The following is a 26,235-nucleotide window of genomic DNA, read 5'->3' on the forward strand; positions in this document are numbered from 1 at the left end:
GCTTAAAAACAGGAGGAGCCAGTGAATGTGTGTTACAAGTGATAAGGAATAATGTGACCTCCCCTTGCAGAAACACACTGAAATTAAGTCTGATCTGTGCTCAAGTACTGAAAGAGTGGTTCTTAAACTTGCAGTAAAAGAGTTATTCCTCTCATTCCAAGAACTTAGTAGTGTTTCAAATCATGAAAATCCAGAGCTAGAAGACACTATTGAAGCTATTTAGCATGATAGTTTTCCATACAGGTATAGCCCGTGATAACTGCAACTATCATGAACGTAAAGAGCTGAAAAATTTGCATAACAACTTACTGTGTAAGTGATAGCTGCCAACATTCCAATCACAGTCAAGGAACTAATGGAAAATGAAAGAGCAGTCAAGCCATCTGCAAAAAAAAGAAAAGCCTGTTGAAAATTCCTACAGTAGAGGTATAAGAATATTTCCTCCTGAATACGTTCCCTGAAGATATTTAAGTTCATTAGATTAAAGAAAAAAAAAATCAAGACATAGCTACCAGCCATAACAACTCAGGTGAAAAAGTCACCTAGCACAGCTTTTTGTCAGCAGTAGATCCTCCTCCAATACTGCAAGAAGCAGGACAGCCATCCCACCTTTGCTACACCACCACAGATGTTGTATTCAGCCAAATGGTTGAAATAGCCACTAATGAACTTGCTCCCATAGCTGCCTAATGCCTCTTCAAGAATTACTTCTGGCCTCCACAGTGTGCTGTGGTAGTTTTCACCATTTACACATGCATTTTGGATGGTTCCTTTGTTTTGTTTGTTATCACCCGATTTCTCATAATAAAGCACTATCCAGAGAATCAGGCAAGCATGGATCCTTCAAACAACTAAACAAGCCAGACTGCAGACCTCAGCTTCACTCAGACCACACACATCCAGATGTACAGACTGGAAAAAGGTCAGGGGACTAAGGAGTTACTGCAGGCTTACTATCGCTCTAGAAATGAAAAGGGTTAGTAGGAGAAAAGTGTTACCAAACTCATCCCCAAAGGCATCAAACTCCCTGAATCCTCCTGCATTATTTTCCCCAACAACCCCGTCCCTAACCTCCCTGTACAGGACACAACATGCCAAGCTTTTTTGGTTAAATAGTAGCATGGAAACCTATAGCAGCTATTATAGAAATTAACTTTAAGCAATCAATTTCATGTTTGCACCCCGTCATGATAACTGAGCTACTGTTTAGTGTTCTGCCCCATGTCCTCCCCTCCCCTCTCATTAATTCAATAATTTAGATCACAATAACTTTTATTCCTACTTGCACAGAATTATTAGCCAGTTTCCATTCTTTTTTCCTGAACATAGCATCAGGCATTCACAAACTGCAAAGTCCTGTTATAGCTATCCTCTATGAGGAGCTGCATCTTTCTTCTGACCAACCCTACAGGCCTCCTTCCAGAAATGCCAAAAAAATAGAACAGCACAACCAAATCCAACTTCACAGCTCAAATCTTTCCTTTGCTATTTTTGCTAGATAATACCAAACAACTTCCCCAAAGCTAACAGCAACATGTTCGTAAGTTTCAAATACTACAGCTATGTTTAAAACTGAAAAGAGAACCCCAGCACTATTCCCCCCTTTAGTACTTGTGAAAATTTTACTTATGTTCTGAAGTTTGGGGGGAAAAAGAAGCCCACACATAAGTGACTCCCATTTCTAACGTATCACGCAACGTACTTAAACACCATATTTGATGATCTTCCTGTACATGTATTTGAAACCAACATTTAATATCCATTTAAAAAGTTTAAACTATGTTCAAAGGAACATTAAGAAACTAACTGGCTGAAAATTTGATAATTGTATACCAGAAGTATATTACCAGGCTCTGCCTCAGTGGATGAGTTTGCATTCCTTTTATAATCCCACTACTAACTGAATGGACATAGAACAAACATCCCAAATTAAGATCTTTGTATTTCTTGGGTTAACTGCAGAAAGACAAAGGAAAATAATAAGCTAATATAAAAACAGGACAACAGGTACAAGTAAAGACAACAGGCAAAAATTTTGTCCTCATTTCTCCAGCATGTGGAACATGAAAGAACCTTTTGCAACAGGACTGACCACGGACTTGCTGACTGTGGAGTAGCTCTACAAAAACCCTGGGAGGTCTTGGCAGACAGCAAGCTGAAGATAAGCCAGCAGCGTGCCCTGGCAGCACGGAAGTCCAACAGCATCCTGAGCTGTATCAACAGGAGCATGCCCATCTATTAAGGGAAGGGACCACATAGGGAATACCACAACCAGCTTTGACGCCCCCACTACAGGCAAGATCAGTAAATCTGAGTGACTTAAGGAGAGAGTTAAGTTTGTCAGAGTTTGGAGCACATGCTGTGCAGAGAAGTTGAGGGAGCCAAGCTTGTTTAGACTGGAACAGAGACAGCTTTGGAGACACCTAATGTTGCCTGCCTGCTTAAAGAGCTAGAGCCCAGGCTCTTCAGTGGTGCATAGTAGTTGAGTGTGAGACAATGGGTGACAGTGTGTATATCCACACTAGATAAGAGGAGAAATTGTTTTCCCCACTATGAGATGGAGTCTCCATCCTTAGGGGTTTTTCACGAGCTAGCTGATAAAGCCCTGAGCAACCTGGTCTGACCTTATGGCTTCCTTCTTCATGCAGGAGATTGGACTAGATGACCTGAGGTCTCTTCAGTCTGAACTATCCTATGAAATTAAAAGTCACAAGAGAATGTTGGTAGAGTCAAAAATCAAAACCAGACTTCCACATCCCAGTCCAGCATCTTAATGATTAAACCTTCCGAGAAATAAACCGTAGCTCTACTATACTTTCATAGCAAGTACATGTACAGAGCTGAATATTTGACAGCCATATCAACATAGCCTAGAAAAATTAGCTTACAACTCAGCTCATCTGCTGTCACTACCTGTATAAACAGTTTAAGAAGCATTTTATTCTATGCTGTCAGTTAGAATCTTTGTGAACCAAGAGAAACACAGACAAGCAGACAGCCAAAAGTATGAAAAAGCTACAGACTTGTCCTCCCTATCTCCTATGCCTGCAAGCACAGCTTACAGCACAGCATGTATTATGATGAAAGACTCTGCAAGGAGATGTCAAAGGCAACAAGAAGGGCTTGGTGACCCTGGTGACACAGGACATGAAGTCTGAGGTACTGAATGCCTTCGACTCAGTCTTTACTAACAAGACTTCAGGAAACCCAGGCCCAAGAGACCAGGGGGAAAGGCTGGAAGGAAGATGTACCATTGGTGGAAGAGGATCAGTTTACAGAATACTTAAGCAAACTGGACGTACAAAGTTGATGGGCCCTGAAGGGGTACACCAAGTGCTGACAGAGCTGGCAAATGTCATTGCAGGGACTGTTTAGTCAGTGCAAAATTCCTAGAATCATGCAGAATATGACTTGACCAAGGCTCATAGCATTATATTCTAAAACATTCACACAGAAGCCAATGCTCTGATAAATAGCAAGAATGAGGCGCAAATATTAGAGTACTTATGCATTTGGATTAACATTTGTTAGATAACCTTTAGTTACCATTTTTGTGGATGCATTTTGAAAGTGACATCAGGTCTGTCTTAGCTCACCTGTAAAACACTTTCTTCACACCTTTGCTCTGAAAGGACACCCTGGCTACATACATGAACTGCAGAAGCTAAAGGTTAAATACAACTTCATGGAGTTTGGTCTTCACAATAGTTCTTTATAGCCCTAGCATAAACAAGTATAACAAATGCAAACAAAACGATTTTAGAAAAGGTCAATACTAGGAGGACAAAGGGAAAAAAAATCGTAACACCCATAGGATTTTCCTTTCTAAATAGACAAAGCCACTTATGAAATAGTCTCATTCTTACAGTGAACAGCAGTGTCACATTTAATTAGGTAAGCACTTGAAAACTGTCATATGACAAGATACTTGCTCACCATACTGATTTTCAGTGAACTTAAATTCATTCAGTTCAGTGATTGAAGTTCACTGATTTTAAAAGCTGTGTTAAGTGAAGACTCCCTGGAAGAAAGTACCTTCCCCTCCCCACTGTTAATATCATAGGACACAACATAGGAATCCTTACTGTCAAGTGGGGACTGTACTGAAAGCAGACACTGCCAGTGTCTCCTCTCTGTACTTTAAAGACAGTTCTGATTTTTTTTTTTGTCTGAACAAAGGGAAAAAAATCTTACTGCAAAGATTTAGTGTAGGGGAGCAGTTAGAAAACTGTCACCAAGAAGGTTAGTTTTCTTGTTCAGTGAGTGATGAATATGCCAAAATAAGTTAGTAGCAACTTATGCAAAGCTCAGAACAAATCTCAAACTTACGACTACTTCCAAATTCTTCAAACAGGAGCTTCACTTTCTCCCACTCTGTGGAATTCTTCTTGTTGGGAATATCCAAAGGGACAAAAGCACTGTAATAAAGCAAAAAAGTAATCTCATTTACCCAAATTAGGCAAATATCAAAAGAATTCTACTTCCAGGTTAACAGAAATCCATTTATTCCTGAAGAAAAATTGTATGATGTTAGGTTTAAAAAACTCTGAAGGCAATGTTTCATTTTATTCACATTCCCCTCAAATACTGTATTTAGATCAGCAGAGCACATATGTGAGTGTGAGAGAGTCAGGTCTGAGGTCAATGAACAAGTGCTTATCTATTTACCAGTACTAACAGAGGTAAGGGCCCTACACTCAAGCATCATTAAAAGATGTATTAATCTGATTTACTATCCTGGTTTGACTCATGTGCAGAAGAGCAAAAAGACTTTAAACATTACTTGAGACAAATTCTCTTATAAATCCACACTTCTAGAAGCTAGAATAACACAATTAATGATTCCCACACCAAGTATTAAAGTTTAAACGGACATGTTTATCTTCCATTATTACAACTAAAATAATGGATCTGCTGCATTCCATTCCTTGTTCTGTAGTTGGCCCAGAGAACTGAACTGCAGAGAAGTTCATTAAATATTTTTGACCTTCCAATAAGCAGAGACTAGCAAAGAGTGCTCAGAAGAATGTCAGGTAGAACAGTCCCCTAGCTGAAAGCTTCCTGCTGTCAGTCTCCCCATCTAAAGTCAAATAATAAGAGTAACTCTTCAGCATGTCCATAGACAAAACAGCTAGTTTTGTAACAGCTGGAAAACCAGTACCTCCATACCAATCTGAAACCATTGCTTCCAGACATAAAACAGAATGCCTACAAGTCACAAGGAAGTCAGATTTGGAGGGAAACTTTTTAGGTAAAGAATGTGAGAACGCAAACCAAAGTCCATAAAGAATGCTCACAAGTACCTTTTGGAGTTTTGTAAGAAAGAGTACATAATTACTGCTTCAAGTCCTAATAAACAAATATGCATCTTCCAGAAGTATGCCTCAAACTTCAAGTACAGAACATAAGCATGTGTTTCAAAGATTAGTGCTAAACTGTGTGCACTTATAGTCACATCAAAACCAAACTGGTACGCTGCAAACAAAGTTAAAATTAACACTTAAACTTTAAAAAATGTTTTTTAAAAAACTTTTTTAAAATGTTTGATTTTTAGCTTCTTGACTGTGCAAGAGGAAGATTAAGGCTAGCATTTACTTAAGTTGATGCATGCTTGCTGACTTTAGATTTTTGTTCTTGTATCTGCCTCTAGTAGTAATTCTTTCCCTAAATAGCATCCAGGCAAAATCAAGACACAGGTATTATAAAACAAAGTTCGGTAAAATTTCTACTTATAAGAGATAGCAACACAAATAACTGCAGTTTATTTGCTAAAAAGGGTTAAAATAGGAGACTCTGGGAAACTAAGTAAGCTCAAAGCCTTTTATTTTAGCATCAGTAGGAATTTCTGTGGACCACATGCAGTGAACAAATGAGATGGAAGAACATCTTAGGATATTTATAACTTGCTTGCCTTTCTCTCCCTCCAAGAGCCATAGGGTTAGGGTTTTCTTTGCTGAGGCTACCTACAACCAGCATGTCAAAGAACACTAATCAGATCAGAAGCCACAGTACCCATTATACACTCTCCAATTAGTACTCCGCTAAGTCTTGACTGAAGGAGATGGGCATCTGATTCTGCTCCTGCTCAAGTTCCATGCACCAGAAAGGAATGCAGGAGCTATAAATTCACACACTTTAGTCCCAAGCAAACAGGAATCTTATTTCCCCTCCTGAACAGGGTCCCCCAACTAGTAGCAAACTAGCCAGAAGGCTAACTAGCCCACTTGAACAAGCTTCTGGCCTCTAGCTTAACAGGCCACAAGAACAAAACAGAGTTAGCATGCCTAGCCATCTACAGACCTGCATCCAGTCCACACTCCCAAAGGATCTCTAAAACACAACCCATCCATTGCACCAGCACAGCACACAGCAGTTTAGGTCTATTCTTCATGCATGCTAAGCAAGAAGAAATTTGACAAGAGTCTTGGCTATTTTGCTATGTTGACTAAATGGTCAACACAGCCTGAGGGTTATAGTAGCCATCAACAGAATGAGAAGTTTCCATGCTAAATAACTCATTTCACCTGTCATCACTGTGATGCAATACAAGTCAGTCCATTGACAGTGACTGAATAGAGTACAAGTGCCAGTGCAGGGTTTTACAGGTGTAGCTAAGAGTTCAGTTAAAGCAAGCAAACAGAGCAACTCAACTGTGATGTGATATCTTACACTTGGAGTTCTGCACACAAATGGAATTATTAACTGCAGTAATTTTAAGAATAGAAGCCAACTGTTATGCTGTTTAAAACATCCTGGGAATATTTTGATTAAGATCTAGATCAATATCTAGGCTGCAGAACAAGGAAAGTAAATGCAAGACAAGCAGTTTAAAACTGTTAACTTTTGGCAGGGCTAATAACACACAGGTGTAGATGGGTCAAGTTTGATCCTTAAATCAAAGAGTGCCATTAACTGTCATCCTTAAGAAAATAATTTCTAACACACTAGCTTTAAATTAATTTCCTTAAAATGAGTTCTGCTATAATTTGCATAATTATTTATAGGCTAATTAGACATATATTCATCGCTTTTTAAGAGCAAGTGGTTCTAGAAAATTTAAGGTAACCAGTTTACTTCCAAACCCTGACCATCAGGGAAACATTCCTTTTAGAACCAACCATTCATTAGCCTCAAAAGCAAATATTTTAGTTCAAACCAGACTGCTGTATAAGGGTGCTTTTATGTAGATTATAGTATCTCAAGCCCCTTGGCTCCAGCACATGACATTTAGATTAAATAAACTATATTCAAGGAAAGTAGATAATTTCTAAGAAGGGAAAGGCATTACAAGTAAATATTAGCTCTGAGTATCCCAGTATAAATTTGTCCTATACGTTGCTTTTAATGATACTCAGCATCAAGTTATTTGTGTGCAGAGCATTTAAGTGATTAGACATGCACATTTTTGCCACACCAAGAGGCTTTGTAACAGACAACTAGAGTAAGAGGGATAAATACTACTCCTGCTAACAATCAGACAATGGAATCCTGCTCACTGAGCTGTGTTATCAACAGAAAAAACCTCCAAGATCATCTGGCACAAAACAGATTGTTTCCCAAAATAGTCACATAGATCTCTAATGGAGCAAGGTAAACATCCAGGTAAGAATAAGAGATTCTTAAACTTCAAGCTTAATCCAGCTTTTATGGTTTCTTTTAGGACTGCTGACCAGGAAAGAGGTAGGGACTCCTTGTGTAGACCTATCTTTAAAGGAACCAAGCTATTTATTGACCTGTTTTAACTACACAGATTACTTGCTAAATCAATCAGAACAGAGGTTGTCTTGATGAGACACTAGTCATGTCAGCACAAGATGACAGACTATTTGCTAGGCACTTAACAGGAAATATTACAACCCCTCTTGCTCTTGTAGCCTGTATGCATGAGTATTCGAGTCTAAATTTTAGGAGGTGAGGGTAGGCTTAATAATCTAGTACATAAAATTCCTGTCTGTTTTAATGTTGGTCTGATCCTGACCACCAGTGAGAAAAATCGCCTGCTACTGCCAGGTATAGGCAGTACTGCAAGACTGGTCCCCACCACCACTTCCAGTTGAACCCCTCATGTAGAAGCTTCAGCTCTACCACTTATCTGTTTCCTATCACAGTGGTACTTCTGAGGCTGCTCTTTGCCCCTGCTGTGCAGACAGCTGACTAACTGTAAGACAGATAACTTCTCCGTAACAAACATGTACATAAACACTGAGACACCTGTTTTTTTTTTAACATATAACTATACTGGAACCAAAGTTCACATTTTTCTTCAGCACAAACACTTCATTTGCTTCCTAAACTGAGCTGTTCAGTCTTGTAGTTTCCCTTAAAGGAGACAGACAAGAATTATATTCTTCTGCAGCAGCATCTTAAATAGCAAGAATGCTTTTCCATTCTGAGGATATTAGGATGATGCTACTATTTAATCATTACCATCTTAAAAGAAAGCAAGCAACCTCATACATATAATAGCAGAAAAATTGTTCCAGTTAGAACCCAGAAATACCAAAATCCCTATCAGTGTCTAAAGGAGACCTGCCTCCCTGCAACAGATACTCCTGCTGTTTAGATCAGTGGGTTTCAAGTCTGTACCTATGGAGAAGCACTGTTCGGTAACTAACTTAGTCCCAGGCCAAGTACTACCCCTGGTTTGGAAGTCCATCTCACCATCATATGGCCCAGTTATAAGAGGAGATCATGGAAGCTGCTGTAATTTACAAGTTGTGAAGACTTTAAAGAACAAGCCTAAGAGCACAGAGGACAATTAGGAAGTCAAGAACCAAGTTCCATCTTACTGGAAGAGAGGAACTTGCTTACAGCTACTGAGGATTCAGCTGACACTTACTAGAGATACTGCAAAATTTTCTAAACTGGATATATTATACAGTATAAAATATGTATGCCTATGGTGTGAGCCAACAGAGAAACAGCTTTTGTCAGAAACTTTAGTAATATTTCTAGACCATGATTAAATTAGCTCAAACTCCTTTAGTCTCTCATAGTAGCAAATACGTTACTTTTAATTGAAAGGCCAATAGACTTCTTAGAAGTGTACCTTAAGTGTTTATCAAAACTTAACCAATATTACAATAAGGTGGTACACAATTAGAAGCATTAATTTCACTCTAGTTTCTGCTTCACTCTAGTACTTCGATATGGATCATTTTAACATACATTTTGTAATTTTACCAACTTCATTGCTGCTGTCAAAATGCTAAAAAGCTTATGACACAGCATACCTTAGAAACTAATATTGTTGTGCATGTCATGCTTAATTGTGATCTTAAATTGAATTTGTGATACTTCTTGGAGTTTCAGAATAACAGCACTTGCTGCAAACAAGTTACCCACTTCAGTAATGTCTGCCTTTCAAACAAATGCCAGCAAAAGCTATCATACAAGGCACAACTGTGTCAAGTGTAATCCTACACTATACGTATGTTCTTCACAGAACACTTCTATTTCGGAAAGTACTAAGCACATAACACCAACTCGTATTCCTAAAAGCTGTTTTGGGATGTCCATGAAAGCATTTGATAGAGGCAGAAAACAGGAAGAGCACAAATATTTTACTCCCTGTTGTACACTGACATATCAATACAGTTGTAAGTGTCATAGCCATCACGTCCTTGATTGATGTTCATACTGCACAGTCAGAACTTGGAAGCACAAGTATCTCCACAATTAAGAAAACTGTTTTAGCTTGCAGTTGAACTCTTACTTTTCAGGTACCTAGTTCTCAGGATATTTAAATCCTATTAGAGATTAAACTACATATTCATTATACGGATTGAGTGCACCATAATCTACATTTTTAATCTTGCACAGAACAAAGTTCTGTTTGGGGTTCTGTTTTGTATATCTCCTGTTAATGTCCAATACAAATACTTACCCAATTAAGAGAAGAACTGCACAAATTGTGATGAATCCCAGAGTATATTTGAGTGCAGTTTTAACCTGCTGTATATTAAAGAGAAAGTTAATATATTAACATCAAATAAATCCAAAGGGATTTGTCCAATAAGTTATGGCAAAGCATACTTAGCATAACAGGTATTCTATAAAAGGACCTCCACAGAAAACATGAGTAGTTTTAGATACAAGTCAGAAGTATACATTCTTGAAGAGTCTCATAGCTTGAACTATGAACAATGACATTGAATTAGGCTTCCATCATAAACTATGCACTTGAGCAGCTGTGGCCAGAAGCCAGGGTACATTTGTTCAATGCAAATATACTCAAAGAAAATTCTTATTACCAATGCTTTATATTATAGCTATGATTAGAAGTCTTTTTTTCTCATGTTAAGGTTACAACTGAATAAAAGGGAAAGTGATTATGACCAATGATTAAAAGATTCTTTAAGAAGAGTATTTTCATTTGGAAAGTTAGCACCTTACTGGCACACATTTATTGTATTCCCTGGAATGTCACACATGTCAAAAATCTTCAGTGCACTACAAAAATAACCAAGTGCTAGCTTCAGGTAAGTTACTACTGCCTACTTCAAGAAAAAAATGCAAACGCTACAAGAAGGAAGGTACTCCAATTAAGTCTGAATCAGTATAATCTTCCTGTCTTCTACTTTTAAACCTGTTCATACATGTTTTCTATTCTAAGGAAAATCTCATGCAAGAAGTTTTAACTTTTCTGTATATGAAATCAGGCTCAAAGAAATTTGCAGGAAGCTTAAAGAATTCATGGCAATACAGACGTTACTTACTTATCTCACTAAAATTTCATTTCATGTGAGACCACAGTGTTTAGATTATGTCAAACTGTTATTGAGCTGCCTCTTTTTAAGAGTATTTTAAAGGAACTGTAGTAATAGATTTAGAAATGCTATTAATATTGTAGTATTCAAGTTAGACAATCATTCTTGCTTTCATTTTTGCCTGTATTCATTTGTCTTCACTGCTTGGTGCGTTTGCTAGGGTGAACTTACTGAGCATGTGTTGCCATCATCTTCTTCCTTCTCCTCATAATAGAAATAGACAAAGGGAATCCACAGAAAGACGCAGAACAGTATGATGGAGTACAAAGCTAGGAGAAAGAATTTAATTAAGTGAAGAGATAAAGTTACATTGGCACTTCATTTACTGCATAGTAATTCAAAGGAAAGAATCAAACATTAGTTTCCTCTCATTCTAGCTCTTACTAATTTCAAGCATTGAAAAGTTAATAAAATTTACTAGCCAGCATATGAACGATTACTTTTTGTAAACTCCAAAGGACTTACAGAATTAACCCTTTCAGACTAAGGATTTTAGATCCACCTTCAATTCAGCAGTGATAAAAAGATTAAAAGTAATCATCTGCATACAGGACTAGCACACTGGGGAAGAGGTAGCACAGAGGATAGTGAATAAAAGCAAGCTATGCCACCTAATAACAGAAGTTGTTCATAGAAAAGGTATATACAAGAATAACAAATTCAAAGCTATTTTGATCACTGGACTCCATTTCAGGAGATGTTCTACTATTAATGCAAGTACATTATAGATGGAAGGCATGGTTCTGTTATTGATGACCTCAATTCACAAAACAGAACAAGCCGTAGCAATATAGTATCATTGCTTAACATACCTTTTTTAAAGGAGGGACTAATTGGAGATTGCGACAGACATTTATCTGAGTAGCCACTAAATCAAAACAGTCATACTGTCATATTACTTTGATGCACAGGTGATCTTAACAGACTTTAAGCCAGCTAGTTTAACATAAGTGAAGGGTTAAACTAACACATAAGTCTTCACAAATACTAACTGGCAAGTCTGAAGACATTAAGAAAGCTAGTAAAAATCAATTGGACTGATTAGCCAAGTGACATGAAGGGAGGAGACCAGTTTCAGACGAAGAATTTCAAGGTTAAGTCTTTGGCCCTCTGTATTGTAAGAAGTTACATCCTTTTTAGGACATCATTTAGCAAAATCCTTCAATACTTCAAAATATCTTGTACTATGAACATTTCAGAAGTCTATTAGGAAACTAAAAACTGTCGAGCAGTATATTACAGTATTTGCACCCCACAAGAAAGGTATCCTAGAATAGTTAACCAAGCCCTCAAAATGTTTTAAGTACCACACAACCAAGACTGCCTGTGCAAGCACAAAGTCACCCCTTTTGAGTAGGTAAGTAAAGATACCCAGGACCACACAAATCCTATGATCTCTGGATATTTTTAATCTTTGCCTCATTTTGCATAACTAATTAGCACCTTCCCACCACTGACCAATATAATCATCCCTAACTTGTTTGTGGCCTCATCTTGGCTAGTGCACTCCTTACAAGTATCCATGTGCTTCAAAGAAATCTACTTCATATTTTTACTGAAGGTAGAGCAGAAGCCAAATAAAGTACCAACACCTAGAACCTAAATATGAATGAGAAATTATTTCTAAACAGAATTCATTCTTTGGAAAAATATTTCAAGGTGTTAGAATTATCTACTGTTTAGAGTGCTGAATCAGTATGGCAGTGTAACAAACTGAAAAAGTTTGACTGAACCAAGAACTTGTTCACATTTGCCCAGAACATAAAATTCAGGGCTCTAAGGCACCTTAAAACTTCAAACTCTGAAACGTAGCATTCTTTGAGTACTGCTCTAGAAGGTCTAACTGCTTCAATATTGTGAATGCTTCCAGAAATCAAGCCTCTTCTAAAATCTAAAATCTGCTTTTTTTAAGACTAGTCCTAAACCCACACTGCACTGTACCAGAAAATTAGGCAAGTTACATGCATCATTAATCAAAGATCAGAATAATCAGCCCATAGAGGTCGCTGTGAGCACAGAAAACATCCTTGCTTCCAAGTTTTACTATATTCACTTCAGCATACCTTACTCATTGGAGGTACACCCATAGCTCATTAGATAATGGGACTGATCCATGTTTCTTCCAAGGGGATGAAGGAAGAGATACTCAAATTCAAGAGAATATCTATGAACTGTGTGAAATAAGGCTACCATTTACCACTACACCAAACATCGGTACTACCTAAATGCTGTTGCTGCATAACTTAATTCCATTTTAAGAGAACAGCTCAGGCTTCTGACACTAAACTTAGCTTTTTGAATTTAAGCTGCTGGTGTTCAGATACCAAATACATGGCTAATCTATATCTTGAATTTGTTTTATCATCGTATTATAAAACTATAAATCCTTTCCTTTTTAAAAACTGTTTCCTGACACTATCCTATAATTCTTCATACTAGTGTCCAGTTTTCTAAGTTTTTCTGATCTGCAACAGTTTATTAGCAAAGGACTACTCTCAATGGCTACACTTATCAACAGAACTTTTTGTTGAATTGTCTTATTTAACTGGATCGAGGCTGTTGAATTGATGTATAGTTTGTCCAGCCTTCACCAGGTTTTGAAAAAGCCATTCATAGTACAAGCATCTGAACAGCACACAGTAAGTCAAGTAAGCAAAGTTTTCAACTCTGTTCAAGAAACACTACCAAAAATATTATTTTTACATACTGCTATTAACATCACTGTATTCAGCTTTTAAAGGACTGTCACAAGTGTTTGGCAACTGACTGTCAAAAAGTTTTGGAAATATATCTTATTATCCTTAAGTCATCCATTCCAAGCTTCCAGGCTAAGTGCTGCCTCTCACCTCAAATGGTGAATTAACAAGCTTAAACCATTGCAGTAAAGCTTAAGTCAGAGGCAATTCTATAAAACAAAACCTTTACAGAAGTTGTAACAGTTTAATATCATGACCATGTGAACACCTAGAGGAGTCTGTGTGCCAAGTAAGTGGCTGAATTTAAGTATTTTTACATACCAGATCTGACTTCCACAGTAAAGGCAGTCAGAAAAATGACTATACTAGTTCCCCAAACCCATCATTTCAGTAATACGTTGCAATATGCAAAGAGTTCATGTAAAACCAAAGGCACATCAAAATGAAGTGTTTTCAGTAAGAATTAACTTCTATTGAACTAGGCATTGTTACCAACAGTTCTATTCCAATTTCTTCAAACTCATTTGCTTTTCCACATCCAATGGCTCACAGGTAAACAATATTTAGGATATCATTTGCATTCTGGAGTATTTAAATCAAGTTCAGATGCAAGTCTAAGCAGCTCTAAATAGAATACTGCATAAAGCTTGTGACATTCTTCCTAAGTTTCATACCTTTGAAGTTAACATCTATAAGCTTCTCATCATTGTCAGTGTAAACAAAGCAAATTACTATCCAGATTAGCCTTACTAAAAGGTTAAATAACTGTACTTTCTGTGAAGTCATAATTAATCCAATCCCCAAGTTCTTGCCAGTGTTCTCCAATCCCCAAGTTCTTGCCAGGAATTTATCAAATTAAAAAATCCATACTGGTTTAACAATATATCTTGTCAGCAGGAAAACAATATGTAAGAGTTTAACCTAGATTTTTTGCAACCCAATGTAGTATTGTGTTGAATCCTCTGGAAAATGGAGTAAAGCAGGGCATGATGAAGGATCAAACCTTTTAAAGGTCCCACTAAGCCCTCTTATGTCAAGCCAGCTCCTTAGTAATTTGAAGCTAAATATTACCCACCTCCTTTTGTATACTCTTCCCTCAACTATCAAGCCAAAATGCTTCAACCCACTGAAAGCTTACTTGGTAGCAATTGAGCTATTTTTCAGAAATTACTTGAGTAGCCAAAATCAACTCTGAAGCAAAGTCAAGTCAGTCAAGTATTAGAAAGTGACTCTCAACTTCTTGAAAAGAGCAAGAGGTAGCTTCTGGTCTTTATTTTGACAAGCCAAGCCACATCTGACCAAAGATATATTTGTTTTCAAATTAGCAAGATAAGGTAAAAAAGTTAGTTTCATATAATACTGTTAAACTAATTAAAACTTACCTAAGAGCTGATTAGCAAGCTACAAGAAATACCTACCTAGCCAGTCCCACACTATCTATAGAAGCATGTTAAAAATATTGAGTCCCATGGTTTAGTCTCATTCCAGATCATATCTGATTAATACCTTTCACATAGAACTCCATCAGCTCAAGCCCTACACCTTCTTAAAAAAAGACCATACTGGATATTAAACTAGTGGAGGAATCTAATAAGCTATATTTCTGCAAGCCTTTGCTAATAAAAGATCCTTCAATTTCTGCAATTCTCAATACAAATTTGTAAAAACATAACAATTCTGTAAAAATCAGTGCAGAACGCAAAAGTGGAGTTAGACCAATGGTTCATCAAGCCCAGTACTGTCCTCTCAATGGTGGCACAAGGAGGAGATCTTTAGAGAACTCATGTGAGCCTGGTCACTTCCTGCAGTTTCAGCCTTTGGGACTCGCAGACAGCCATCACTGGAGCATCCTGGCCTATTCCCTTTTCCTACAGTACACTTAGAGCAGTAGTTAAATCTAACTGGATATTTAAGACTCATCTGATATTGCTTTGCCAGTTATTTCTGTGGAAAAGCTTTCAATTTTCACCCTCATCTAAGAAATGATTGTCAGATTTTTCTTTACCACATTTGGCTTGGTCTTTAGCTAAACTAAATCCCTCAAGCTGAAACTCAGCATGTGAAGTATACCACAAGAGTTGCTTCTAGATTAAAGTCCTCTACCCCAGGATCCATTCTTGACTCTTAAGGCATAGGCAAAAGCCACACTACAGAGCTAGATCATTTTTCCAAGTTAAAGACTAAATACGTGTTTTTTACCTGTGAGTTCAACACTGCGTAAGTGTAGCTAAAATATTTAGACATAACCATTTACTTCTAACCATAAGCACCTGAGAAGCAGACTATAAAGTACATCAGCATTCCACACCAATAACAAAAAGAGAAACCAGAATCTTATTTACTTGACCACAGCAGTCATATCTGATCCAAGGAAGGGTCCCACTTCCCCCTCTCCACCATCCACCTGTCATATTAAAAGTCATCTTTGCACCAACTCCAGTGTTTGCTAGACCTTGTGCTGGGTCACCTTAACTTGCCACACTGGTGGAAGAGTGCCACAAATCTAGCGATCTTGCAGCACAGGTGGCCAACAGCACCTTGGGCTGCATTAGGAAGTCTGTCACCACCAGATAGAGGAAGGTAATTATTCCCCTTGATTCAATGTGGTCTCACCAGCACTTCAGAATTGGAGTGCCATGTTCAGTTCTAGGCTCCCCAGTACAAGACACACACATACTGGAGAGTCCAGCAAAGAGCAACAATGATTAAGGGCTTGAACATGAGAGTGCTGGGACTGTTCAGCCTGGAGAACAGAAGGCTTTGGGAGGAATCTTACCCATGTGGATAAATACTTGTGTGGGACTGAAGACTGTGGCAGACTTCTCAGTGGTGCCCAGGGAAAGGATAAAAAGAGAACAAGCCCAAACTGAAATATAAGAATTACCATTTAAACAAGAAGTTTTATTCTGCCTGCGGTCAGAAACTGGAACAGGCCAGGCTACTCAAAGACATAGTAGAGTCTCCATTCTTGGGAGATATTCAGAATCCAACTGGAGACTGGCATAAATGAGCTGCTGTGAATAGGGAGTATATTGAACTAGACTACTTCCAGACTTCTTTCCAACCTCAGCATGTCTATGAGTCAAAGTGAATTTCTACCAATTTTGAAATTTGGGTTCACACACCACAAGCATCCACCAAATGCCAACAATGGCTCAAGCAGGGCAGAAAAAACACACACTAGCATGCTGCTGGAAACAGGACCCCTTCTAGCACAAATAGTGCACTTTCATTTCAAGAGAGCATCTAGCTTTAATACTGAAGTGATACTTCTCACACTATTTAAGCTATTGACTACAAAAATTGAGCCAAGTTAATTCCAGGTGCAGCTAAAGCTTTGTTCCTGTCAACTCAATTGCGGAAGTCAGCAGACCTGTAGAGCTGTAATAGTTCTTGGGGGTTCTTCAGTAACAACCCTGGGAAATCCCTGAGTACAGACTGATACCTTCAGGCAGCCTGTCAGGTAGTCACCTCCACCTAAAATGAGGTACAATCAACTTCAGTTGCAGTTTTGTGTCCCACAGACATTATTTGAAGCTATTAAATACTCACAATTCCTTCAAATTTATGCTTTACTAGAAGAACTGAACTTCTCAGCCAATGCTGACTTGTAACAGATGTTTTGTATTAAAAACCTTAAGGTCTAACAGCATACTCTGTATCAACTCCGAATTGCATACACAACAAGATTCAGCATGAGACTCATTCCAAAATTTTCCATCCATCATGAATGCTCTGCTAGCACCTAGCCCTTAAGTTCACCTTAAATGTGCTCTCTAGAAGTTATGGGCTTTCCATGCATTTCAAGACAAGATTTAATATTACAACTTGAGGGTAACTTCACATGTAGCAGCATAAACGCCAACTTACACTTACTGTTGCAACAGCTCTGCTATTTGCTCTGTTGAAATAACCTTGTTACCATAGTAATTTTATAGGACTGTAACACAGAAAAAAGAGAACTTAAAAGCAGCTTTGCATTTGATTTTCCCAAGCAAAATCATTCCAAGACAGACCTTTTTCTTCATCCATCAAGTGAAGTCTTAAAACTACCTGTGAGAATTTTTTAATTAGAACAGAAAATTAAATTTATAGCTCACATAGTTAAAGCAGTAAAACATTGTTCTTCCTATTATACTACAAAGAAAGCTTTAAAAGATTTGGCAAAGTTCCTATCAACAAGACAGGAGACTGATCATCTGGTTTTTGAATTTTATTTTTCAGAATTTATGAAAAAGGAAAAGCAGCACCTTTCATCAGCTCATCCAAGTTAGTTACCCAAGGGCAAGCATCTAATTGGCTGTTGGCCTGCCCACTAAAAGGGCTGTTTATTCCCTGGAAAGCCCACCTTCAAACTCAAAGGTCTTGCAGCAGCAGCCAGTCAACAAAGTGACAAAGATACTCCCTTCCCCCTACGACCCCTGTGACCTTGTGGCATGACAGACTGTCTCAGATTTCATTACTGCACTTCTATGGACTTTAGTTTTAAATCAGGGACTACTCTTTGCTCTGATTCAGAGGTCCAACTTCTGTTTCAAAACATTTTTCTGGGTTGTATCAGAAGCTTGAAGCACTACCACTGGAAAAGTGCTTCACTGCATAACCAGTACAACAATGGTTCCTGCCACAGAGTCTAAGCAGTCTTCAGCAAGAATTCCTTGGTAAGGTTTGTTTGTTTTAAAGATGTTTCTCAGAGCAATTCTTATCTCAAGTCAAAATGACTCATCTTCTGCTGTTTTGCACCATATCAATACAAAAGCACCTTAACTATGAGAAAGTTGGACCTGGTAGTAGTCTTCAAGTAAATTATAGCAATGGTCCCTTAATTATGTTTTGACTTTGTTTTCTCCTAGTAGTATGCAAAAGCAACTAGGAACAACACTAGGAACAACAAAGAATAGCAAAACACAGTAGGGAGAAGGAACCAAAATATCTTCAAGAACTGGGAAGATTTCAAGGAGAGTATCTGAGATCAATATAGTGCCTCAAATCCCTTTGAAAGACTACAGGAAGCTGAAGAATATTATATGATCAGAAGTCTCTTCCACCACACACAACTTCTGCTCTTCCAGATGGTATCATATACTGGTGCATTGCACAACATCAATACTAAGTTGCTTAAAACAATGCTTTGTTATACATTCCCTCACTTCTGCTGAGAAGTTACAAGCTACTTCAGAAAACCTAAGATGAGTGTTTCTTCCCAAATATATTATTCTCACATCTAATAAAAAGATTCTTAAAACAATTTTTCATCAAGACTGCAAAAACAGACATCTTGTTTTTCCCAGTGAAACTTAAGGAATACAAAACAGTAGTGAATTTCAAGTCATCACCAGACACTTGCTTAAAGCAGGGCAGTTAAAGCAGTTCACCACAGTAAGTGTCAATACTATAACAGACTTCCAATTTATGTGCCAACACATTGCTTCTCAAAAATCACACTTATTAGGAGAGCATTTCTATAGACCTAACTCCACAATATTTGTCAAGTATAGCTATGCAAGTCTTCCACAGTATTTAGCATGTCTTCTCCTAGGACCAGACCATGAAAACATGTAGCTGCATTTGACTTGCACCTACTCAGAAGCCCAAGTCCTTGTGTCAATGAATCAGTATCAAACACTTGCAGTAAGCAGACAAAACTCTGTGCAAAAACCATCCAAGTTATATCAAACTTGCTCTACACCAAACAGTGCTCTGTTTTGGATAAAAATCTTACTCAAGAACTTTAACCTAGGAACTACCATACAATAACTATTGCTGACTTAAGAAAATGCTCCTACTTAAGAAAAAAAAGATATGGAAAATCAGTTTAGCATAGACTTTAAAGCACACCCAAAGAGATCCCCATAGAATTTAGCAGACAGTCCTTGCCACACTATAGCTGGGAGACAACACATGCAGGTCAAGAGATCTTGGTCTACCTCACAGGAAGACTGGGATCTACCAATGGCATCCTTTCACCATTCACAAAACTTTACCAAAGGACACTGAACATCAAGCCAACTCCAACAGGTAGGATTTACTTACTACAGGAAGAAGAGCTACAGAACACAGCTCCAGGTTACTGTCAATTGTTTCAGCCTGATTCTTTCTGGTACAGAGTAAACTGCTGTTGGACAGCTTCCAATTATAACCCTTTCTGAAAAGGGTTTTCCTTCCAAACACAAGCTGACATGCTGTTTTAGAGCATCTGCCAACCACTGATCATTCTTCAATCACTCAAGTACTGGCAGACACATTCTACTACAACTGCTTTTATGAGAAGTAACACATTAAGCCACTATAGCTTCAAAGCAATCAGTACACTGGTTTCCTAAGTAAAGCTTTTAACACTACTGAAGTCCCACTTTAAGATACAGTTATTTCAAGCTTCATTCTGAAAGTTACCTCACTTATCATTCTACCAGTACAAAGCCATTCTACTTTTCTATCAGTCTAGCCAAGAAACTAGCTGGGTATGAGAGAGAGAACATTGTGGGGACTAACAGCTTTGTAAAAAGAAAAAAAAAGCTTTTCTACAGTTAGTGACAGCTTTCTTAGTAAATTGCAATACAGGTAGTAATCCTTAATATTCTAAAACATCAGTTAACCACAGCCTCCCAATTCTTGCTACAATTAGAAGTGACTCGGATTGAAGGGCAGTGACCTAAGTGTACCAATTATTCATACTATAAGTTGCCAATATAGCTACAGGAGGCAAGTAAGATCTATATAGTTATCACTGCATTTTCAGGAGAGAGAAGAAAGTACTGGTATTCATGTCCTTAAGTACAAAAGGAGATTTCAGTTTTGCTCATCCTGGTTTTTTTTTTTTAAAAAAAAAACACATGCCAAGACCAAGTACTTTTATAAGAGGATACGAGTAGAAAGAAATGGAATAGTATTACAAGACTGGAAGAGTTGTTTAACTTATTCCTTCTCAGCTTTCATGTCACTATGCTGTGCAGCAGCAGCAGGGGACTAGACCTAATGATGCAGGAGAGGCATCAAGTTGTGTTTTTATATAGGAATGATGGAGACTTCTGAAAAATGTTACCTATTGCTGTTCAATGTAGCTCTAGTTACAAAAAATGTACATCAATTCCTCAAATTAAGATCAGAAAATAAAAATACTTTTAAAACCATCTTTAAATCTCTACCACCATCTGGAGGATATGCTAAGAAATAAAATATCAGCCCCACAATATTTCAAGTAGACCTGTCCAGATAGGCCAAAAACAAAAGCAGTTTGAGGTTTAAGTTCAAATCTATTCCAAAAATTAGTTCAGAATTTACCAAGAGACATCTTGCTTTAAAAATAGACTCCACCCAAAACATCATATGGAAATTCATTCATCAGTCTCACAAATCTATAGAAAATGGTCCACAGAAGAGTTTGAAGACTGTTCCACATTAGTTGCAAAATGCTTGGGCTGTTAAACAAGACTTTAGCAACCTAACAAGAGCAGAAGGCAAATACAAAGCAATTCCACTGTTCTATAGTGAAGAATCTTTTTTGTGGAAGATAAACTAGCATTCAAAAAGGAACTTTTAAAAGAGAAGTTTCTTTCTACTTCTGGCTTTAGGCTTCACTCAGCCTGAAACTGCACATTCTTGTTTCTGTCACTATCACTGGCAGGCAATAAGTATTCTATAACTAAACAAAAAAGTCCACTATACAACCAATTATTTTCCAATCTAAAAAGTTATATTCAAGAACCAACCTTTGGTCTTCCAAGAGAAAAAACTTCAAGTCTTAGGAAATGTGACCAAAAGCAGGCAACTACCTCTGAGTTCATATCATTGACTGAGGCAGGCATTCCACTCTGTGATAAGCATCACTCTTCTATAGCTATCTCTTACATATATTCATTAGTAGTAGAACTTTTCATAAGTTTCATAAGGACAACTAAAATAAACTGATCTAAAACTACACAAAGGTTTGGTGAACAGTTATTTTATTAGATTTTATTTCAGTTAATTTCTTCCTTCTGTTTTGTTTTGGATTACTACTCTTGAATCAACTCCTTCATGCTCCTTTACAGTATCTCTTACTTTGAATATGGTAGTTGCTCAATCTGAACACTTAAAACACAAGTGTTACACCAACAGTTGCACGTACTTAATACACAGTAGGCAAGTTTCACACTGCCGCATATGTTAAGTGCCATAAATTATACCAAAACCATGCATTTCCCTTAATGGACCTCTAAATACATGCACAGAAAACATGTTAACAGTAGATTACAACACAAGCCATTAGCCTTTTTATGGACTGGCCTTCAGTATATTTGCATTTTTAGGGGGCTCTTGAATGTAAAAAAATTCACTGAAGGGCACCAAGTATAAGACTATGTTTAACTAAAAAGGGATAATCCAGTATGACCCTTAAAAGTTTCATGCCTTCCTTTAAAGGTCCTATTAATTGAAAAAAAAAAGTTAGAAGTTTAATACTTACTGTAGTATCCATAAAGTACAGTGTCTTCAATTTGTCTTGAAACATTAGCATCAGCCCAGTCCTAGTAATAAAGGATAGAAGCATTTAACATCAAGTGAAATAAAATAACAATTCATTCAATAGCATTCTTATAGAACTGAAAAAACTGCTCATATCAAATGCCTAAGGAAAAGCATTAAGCACCCAGTTTGAGATTTTAAATGTTGGAATTTAAGTTAGAGCTAATTCACCTAACAAAGACGATTAAGGAATGTGCTGCATTTCAGGGGACAGACACTGCAGTAGTATCTCCACTGCTTATACTCACTTTGGCTGTTAGCCTCATACTTAAAGTTCTATTGGGTTTTTTTCAGATTAAAAATCTTTAGTTACTATACATTATACTGTCAACACACAATTGAAATAAAATTATTAGTGAATATTATTTTTAGCAGCTAACAATTTACTTTGGTATTTAAGTGGCATTCCAAATACCTATTTTTGAGACTGATTTTTGTTTTTACATATCAGACAATGCAGCTACTAAGTTTGAAACTCAATCTGAACAGTTTTTCAACGTGGTTTGTAAAAGACAACTGGAGGTATGGTTATTTGCAGTTCTAGCCCTTTTTTTCTGGACTCTGAGCACTGCGGTAGACTCTAAGCTTCGAAGTCAAGTCCTTGCAGGGACAAAGCTGTCCTCTGGATGAGTTTTCTACAAAACTCCACATATGATAGGCTTGGAAGCAGCATGGTACCTTAGAAAAGACTGCACAGACAACTAAGCTGTATGAGTTGCCCAGCCCAGTAGATGGATGCATTGAATTTAATTTTATAATTGACACATTTACATCTGCTTTGCAACTCTTCAGAAAATATGCATATGCAAAACATTACTAGAGGGACCCATCTAAACGAGCAGCCCCAAAGTCCCACTTGAGGTTGATATCCACAGTACTGAATTTCAGTCACAGAAATGGCACCACAAAGTAGAATTTGGGAACACCTTCTAGAAAGAAAAGTCAAATTATGATAAAAATGTTTTCTAGACACAAATCAATAGAAAGGGCAAAGTCAAATTTAATAAGCAGAGTTTGCTTTGTTAGGACTTCAAATCAGGAAGAAAAATTAATTCTGTACAGATGGCCCTTTCTAAGGTATCAAACATCTTTTTTCAAGCATGTAATTCTAGATATGGATAGTATATAAAGACCCATGTTCTTCTGAGAATCTCTACAGTACTTCACTTCCTGTTACTACTGTATTCAGCAACACTATAAGAGAATCACTCATTAAAGAACATAAATGCATAGAGAAATAGATATAAAAATACTACTTCTAAAAAATTACTGGCTACAGAGTGCTAGCAAAGGTGCAAATGACTGGGCATACAGGAATATGCATAGAACAGTTTCATAAAAGGAGTATTTTACAGACCAGAAAGAACAACAAGCAGTTTCGGCAACTCAAGGGTGTTGTGCTAATTCCCACGGTATCTTGATAACAGGGTCTCTTAAGGCTGTCATAGAATGGTTTGGGTTGGGAAGGACTTTTACAGGTGAGCTAATCTAACCCCCCCCGCCATGGGGGTTAGATTCCTTCCACTAGATCAGGTTGCTCAAAGCCCCATCCAACCTGACCTTGAACACTTCCATGTACGGGGCATCCACAACTCGTCTGCGTAACCTGTTCCAGAGTCTCACCACCCTCAACATAAAGAAAAAAAATTTTATGTGCAATCTAAACCTACCCTCTTTCAGTTTAAAACCACTGTCCCTTGTCCTGTCACTACAGGCCCTGGTCAAAAGTGTTTCTCCATCTTTCTTCTAAGCCCCCTTTAAGTACTGAAAGGCTGTAATAAGGTCTTCCTGAAGCCTTCTCTTCTGCAGGCTGAAGAACCCCAACTCTCTCAGCCTTTCTTCATACGAGAGATGTTCCAGCCCTCTGATCATTTTTGTGGCCCTGCTCTGACAGTTCCATATCTTTCTTGTACTGTGGGCCACAGAGCTGGACACAGTATGCAGTGCACACCATGCACACAGCATTTCTATCACAGAATAGCTATGACTAAAACATACAGGTGCAGCAGTACTTCGACATAAGAATGGCAAATAGCTTTTTATTATGCTTAGTTGTAGCTTACAAACTTTATTAGTTATCCACCCAGCCATCATCTCATTTTTCAGAAGTATGAGCCTTTACTTTAGTTTGACCAAGACTTGAATTACATGAATATTCAAGTTAGCTTCAGAAAATAGTGCCCTAAACCAGGTATTAGAAAAAGTTATTGGATTACTTGATACTATGCACACTAGCAGAGCTTAGACACTAACTGTATGTCAGTCTTGAGTTTCTGGCCTAAGCACTGAAGCTCTTTACATAACACCAAAGGGCAGACTGTTTTCCTGACATTCCTATCCAAAAAGTCTCATGCTGATCAAGAAGCCATAATTCTTAACAGAAATTTGTAGAGTAATACATTTCAAATCTTACCACAGAACTGCAAGAGACCCATCCATGCATGTTAGGATTTAGATCCTACAACTCCAAATGTAACAGCACTGATATCCCTTATTTGAACAAGAGCAAAAGTTGATTTTTTTTTTTTTTAAAACTGCATTACTCCTGAGGAGTAGTCAGTCCTAGTAGTCAGTCAGTAGAACAGGTCCTGTGGAACTGTTCAGAGAACAGAAGCAAAAAATACAACTCCAGCTACATTGGTAACTGCACCCAGTCAGAGTGCTGAAGTCAAGTTCTTGCTCACATCCCTTTTTTCTTCTCCTCAAGAGGAACTTTTGGTTTAAGGAAGCTGAATGTTCTGTAACATGATCATTAGCAGCCAAACTCAAGGACTGAATCCAGAGGTCCAAGCCTGCCTGTTCAGCTTAAACATATTCCAGAATTGTTCAAGTCTTGTGGGATCTGAAGTCTTGTCTTGTTCAAGTCTTGTGTAGTCAAGATCAAGAAAGTTGTTATCCAGAAGCAAAATTCTTCAAAAGCTAGCAATTTTGGAGACACACCAACATTATTGAATTGGTGAGAAAAGAAAAGATCCAGTACTGTCAAAGCTCCTTTCAGTTTCTATGCATAGGCTTTTCTCAAACTGGTAAGATCAAGACCTTTCAGTTGTTGTAAAGATGCACGCACTAATACAGAGCATATGAAAAAATACAAGTGAGCTTACTCCTTAAAGACTGCACACAATAAGATTTAAAGAAGTTTAACACTTGCTTTATAAGTTCTCTCAGAACTGCCTAAACTCTCATGGAATATGGCCTTGATGACATACCACAAACACTTCATTTTTCTATTATCTTAGAAAGTCAGCACCACCTTCCTTCATGTTACCATATTAAGACTTCCAGTAGGCCACTTCACATTAAGCTTTTAAAGTTCACTGTCTGAAATAAATTAGATAATCATCCAACTGGAATTTGAGTAGAAAAGTATACATGCATTTTGTCATCTAATCAGCAAATAGGATGAAAAAATATTTTAGCAGAAGGGACAGAAGCAATACCTTAAGTTAAGTGTCTGTCAGGTACACAATAAGCCCAATCTTTGAAGACTGTCAGGCTCAAGTCCAACAGCATTTCAACTGAAAAATTTCTAGGTATTCGTATAAAAATACACCACAAAAGAATTTGATCATTATAAGTTAATACACACACAGAATATTAAAGTGTTTAAATTGTGTTAAATAGTGTTAAAAAATAAAGAAATGCATTGCTTTATTTATGCCTAAGGGAAAAGCAAGACTGAACTGAACAGGTGGCACTCTATTTTCAAGTATTTGAAAAACGTCTCTCCTATGAGCAATGGTGACATTTAAAACCCACACCAACCAAGAATAAGCAAGAAAAGCAACAGTAAGACCCAAAGTTTAACTGGCACAGCCACTTTACAGGAAGAGGTAGCTAGTAATTGAAATACAACAGGGCTTAGCTGCCAAAAATCTGCTTCTCTTCCAACTCCAGAAAAGCATTAATAACATTTATAGCAGGATACAAATGTAGAACTTCAAAACGTTGTAATTGCTTTTCATTTTGTTGCTCAAATTAAGCAGTGTGCAGGGCCAGAGTAATATACTAGGAAACTTACATTACAGCATATTAAAGTATTGAGATGTTATCTTACATTAAAAGATGTAAAGATGCAAAGATGTGCGCATTTCACCATTGTGTATATGTGCCTGAACTTACAAACTTTGCATTACTCTAGACAAGAAGAATCTGTAATGCAAGCCAATTTAATAGTATATCATATCTATTATGTCAGCTTGCAGTCAGCTGAAGCCCCGCATTTACACAAACTAAGGAGGTAAAAATTCTTATTCTTACTGGCAAAT

General features: G+C 37.5%; 1 protein-coding gene across 2 annotated transcripts in view; it reads right to left on the reverse strand.

Moving 5' to 3' along the window:
- Nucleotides 1-26,235, reverse strand: part of LMBRD1 (LMBR1 domain containing 1) — an 88,342-nt gene that overhangs the window by 55,761 nt on the left and 6,346 nt on the right. Inside the window, exons 3-7 of one of the 2 annotated variants that reach the window (XM_075498147.1) lie at nucleotides 21,909-21,969; nucleotides 10,941-11,038; nucleotides 9,887-9,954; nucleotides 4,330-4,418; nucleotides 310-383 (exon numbers count right to left, since the gene is read on the reverse strand). In XM_075498147.1, coding sequence (XP_075354262.1) covers nucleotides 310-383; nucleotides 4,330-4,418; nucleotides 9,887-9,954; nucleotides 10,941-11,038; nucleotides 21,909-21,969 — 390 coding nt within the window. The remainder of the gene's footprint in view (nucleotides 1-309; nucleotides 384-4,329; nucleotides 4,419-9,886; nucleotides 9,955-10,940; nucleotides 11,039-21,908; nucleotides 21,970-26,235) is intronic. The other variant, XM_075498148.1, reaches the window with a different exon arrangement.

The sequence above is a fragment of the Mycteria americana genome, chromosome 3 (genome assembly GCF_035582795.1).
Source record: "Mycteria americana isolate JAX WOST 10 ecotype Jacksonville Zoo and Gardens chromosome 3, USCA_MyAme_1.0, whole genome shotgun sequence".
Lineage (NCBI taxonomy): Eukaryota > Metazoa > Chordata > Aves > Ciconiiformes > Ciconiidae > Mycteria > Mycteria americana.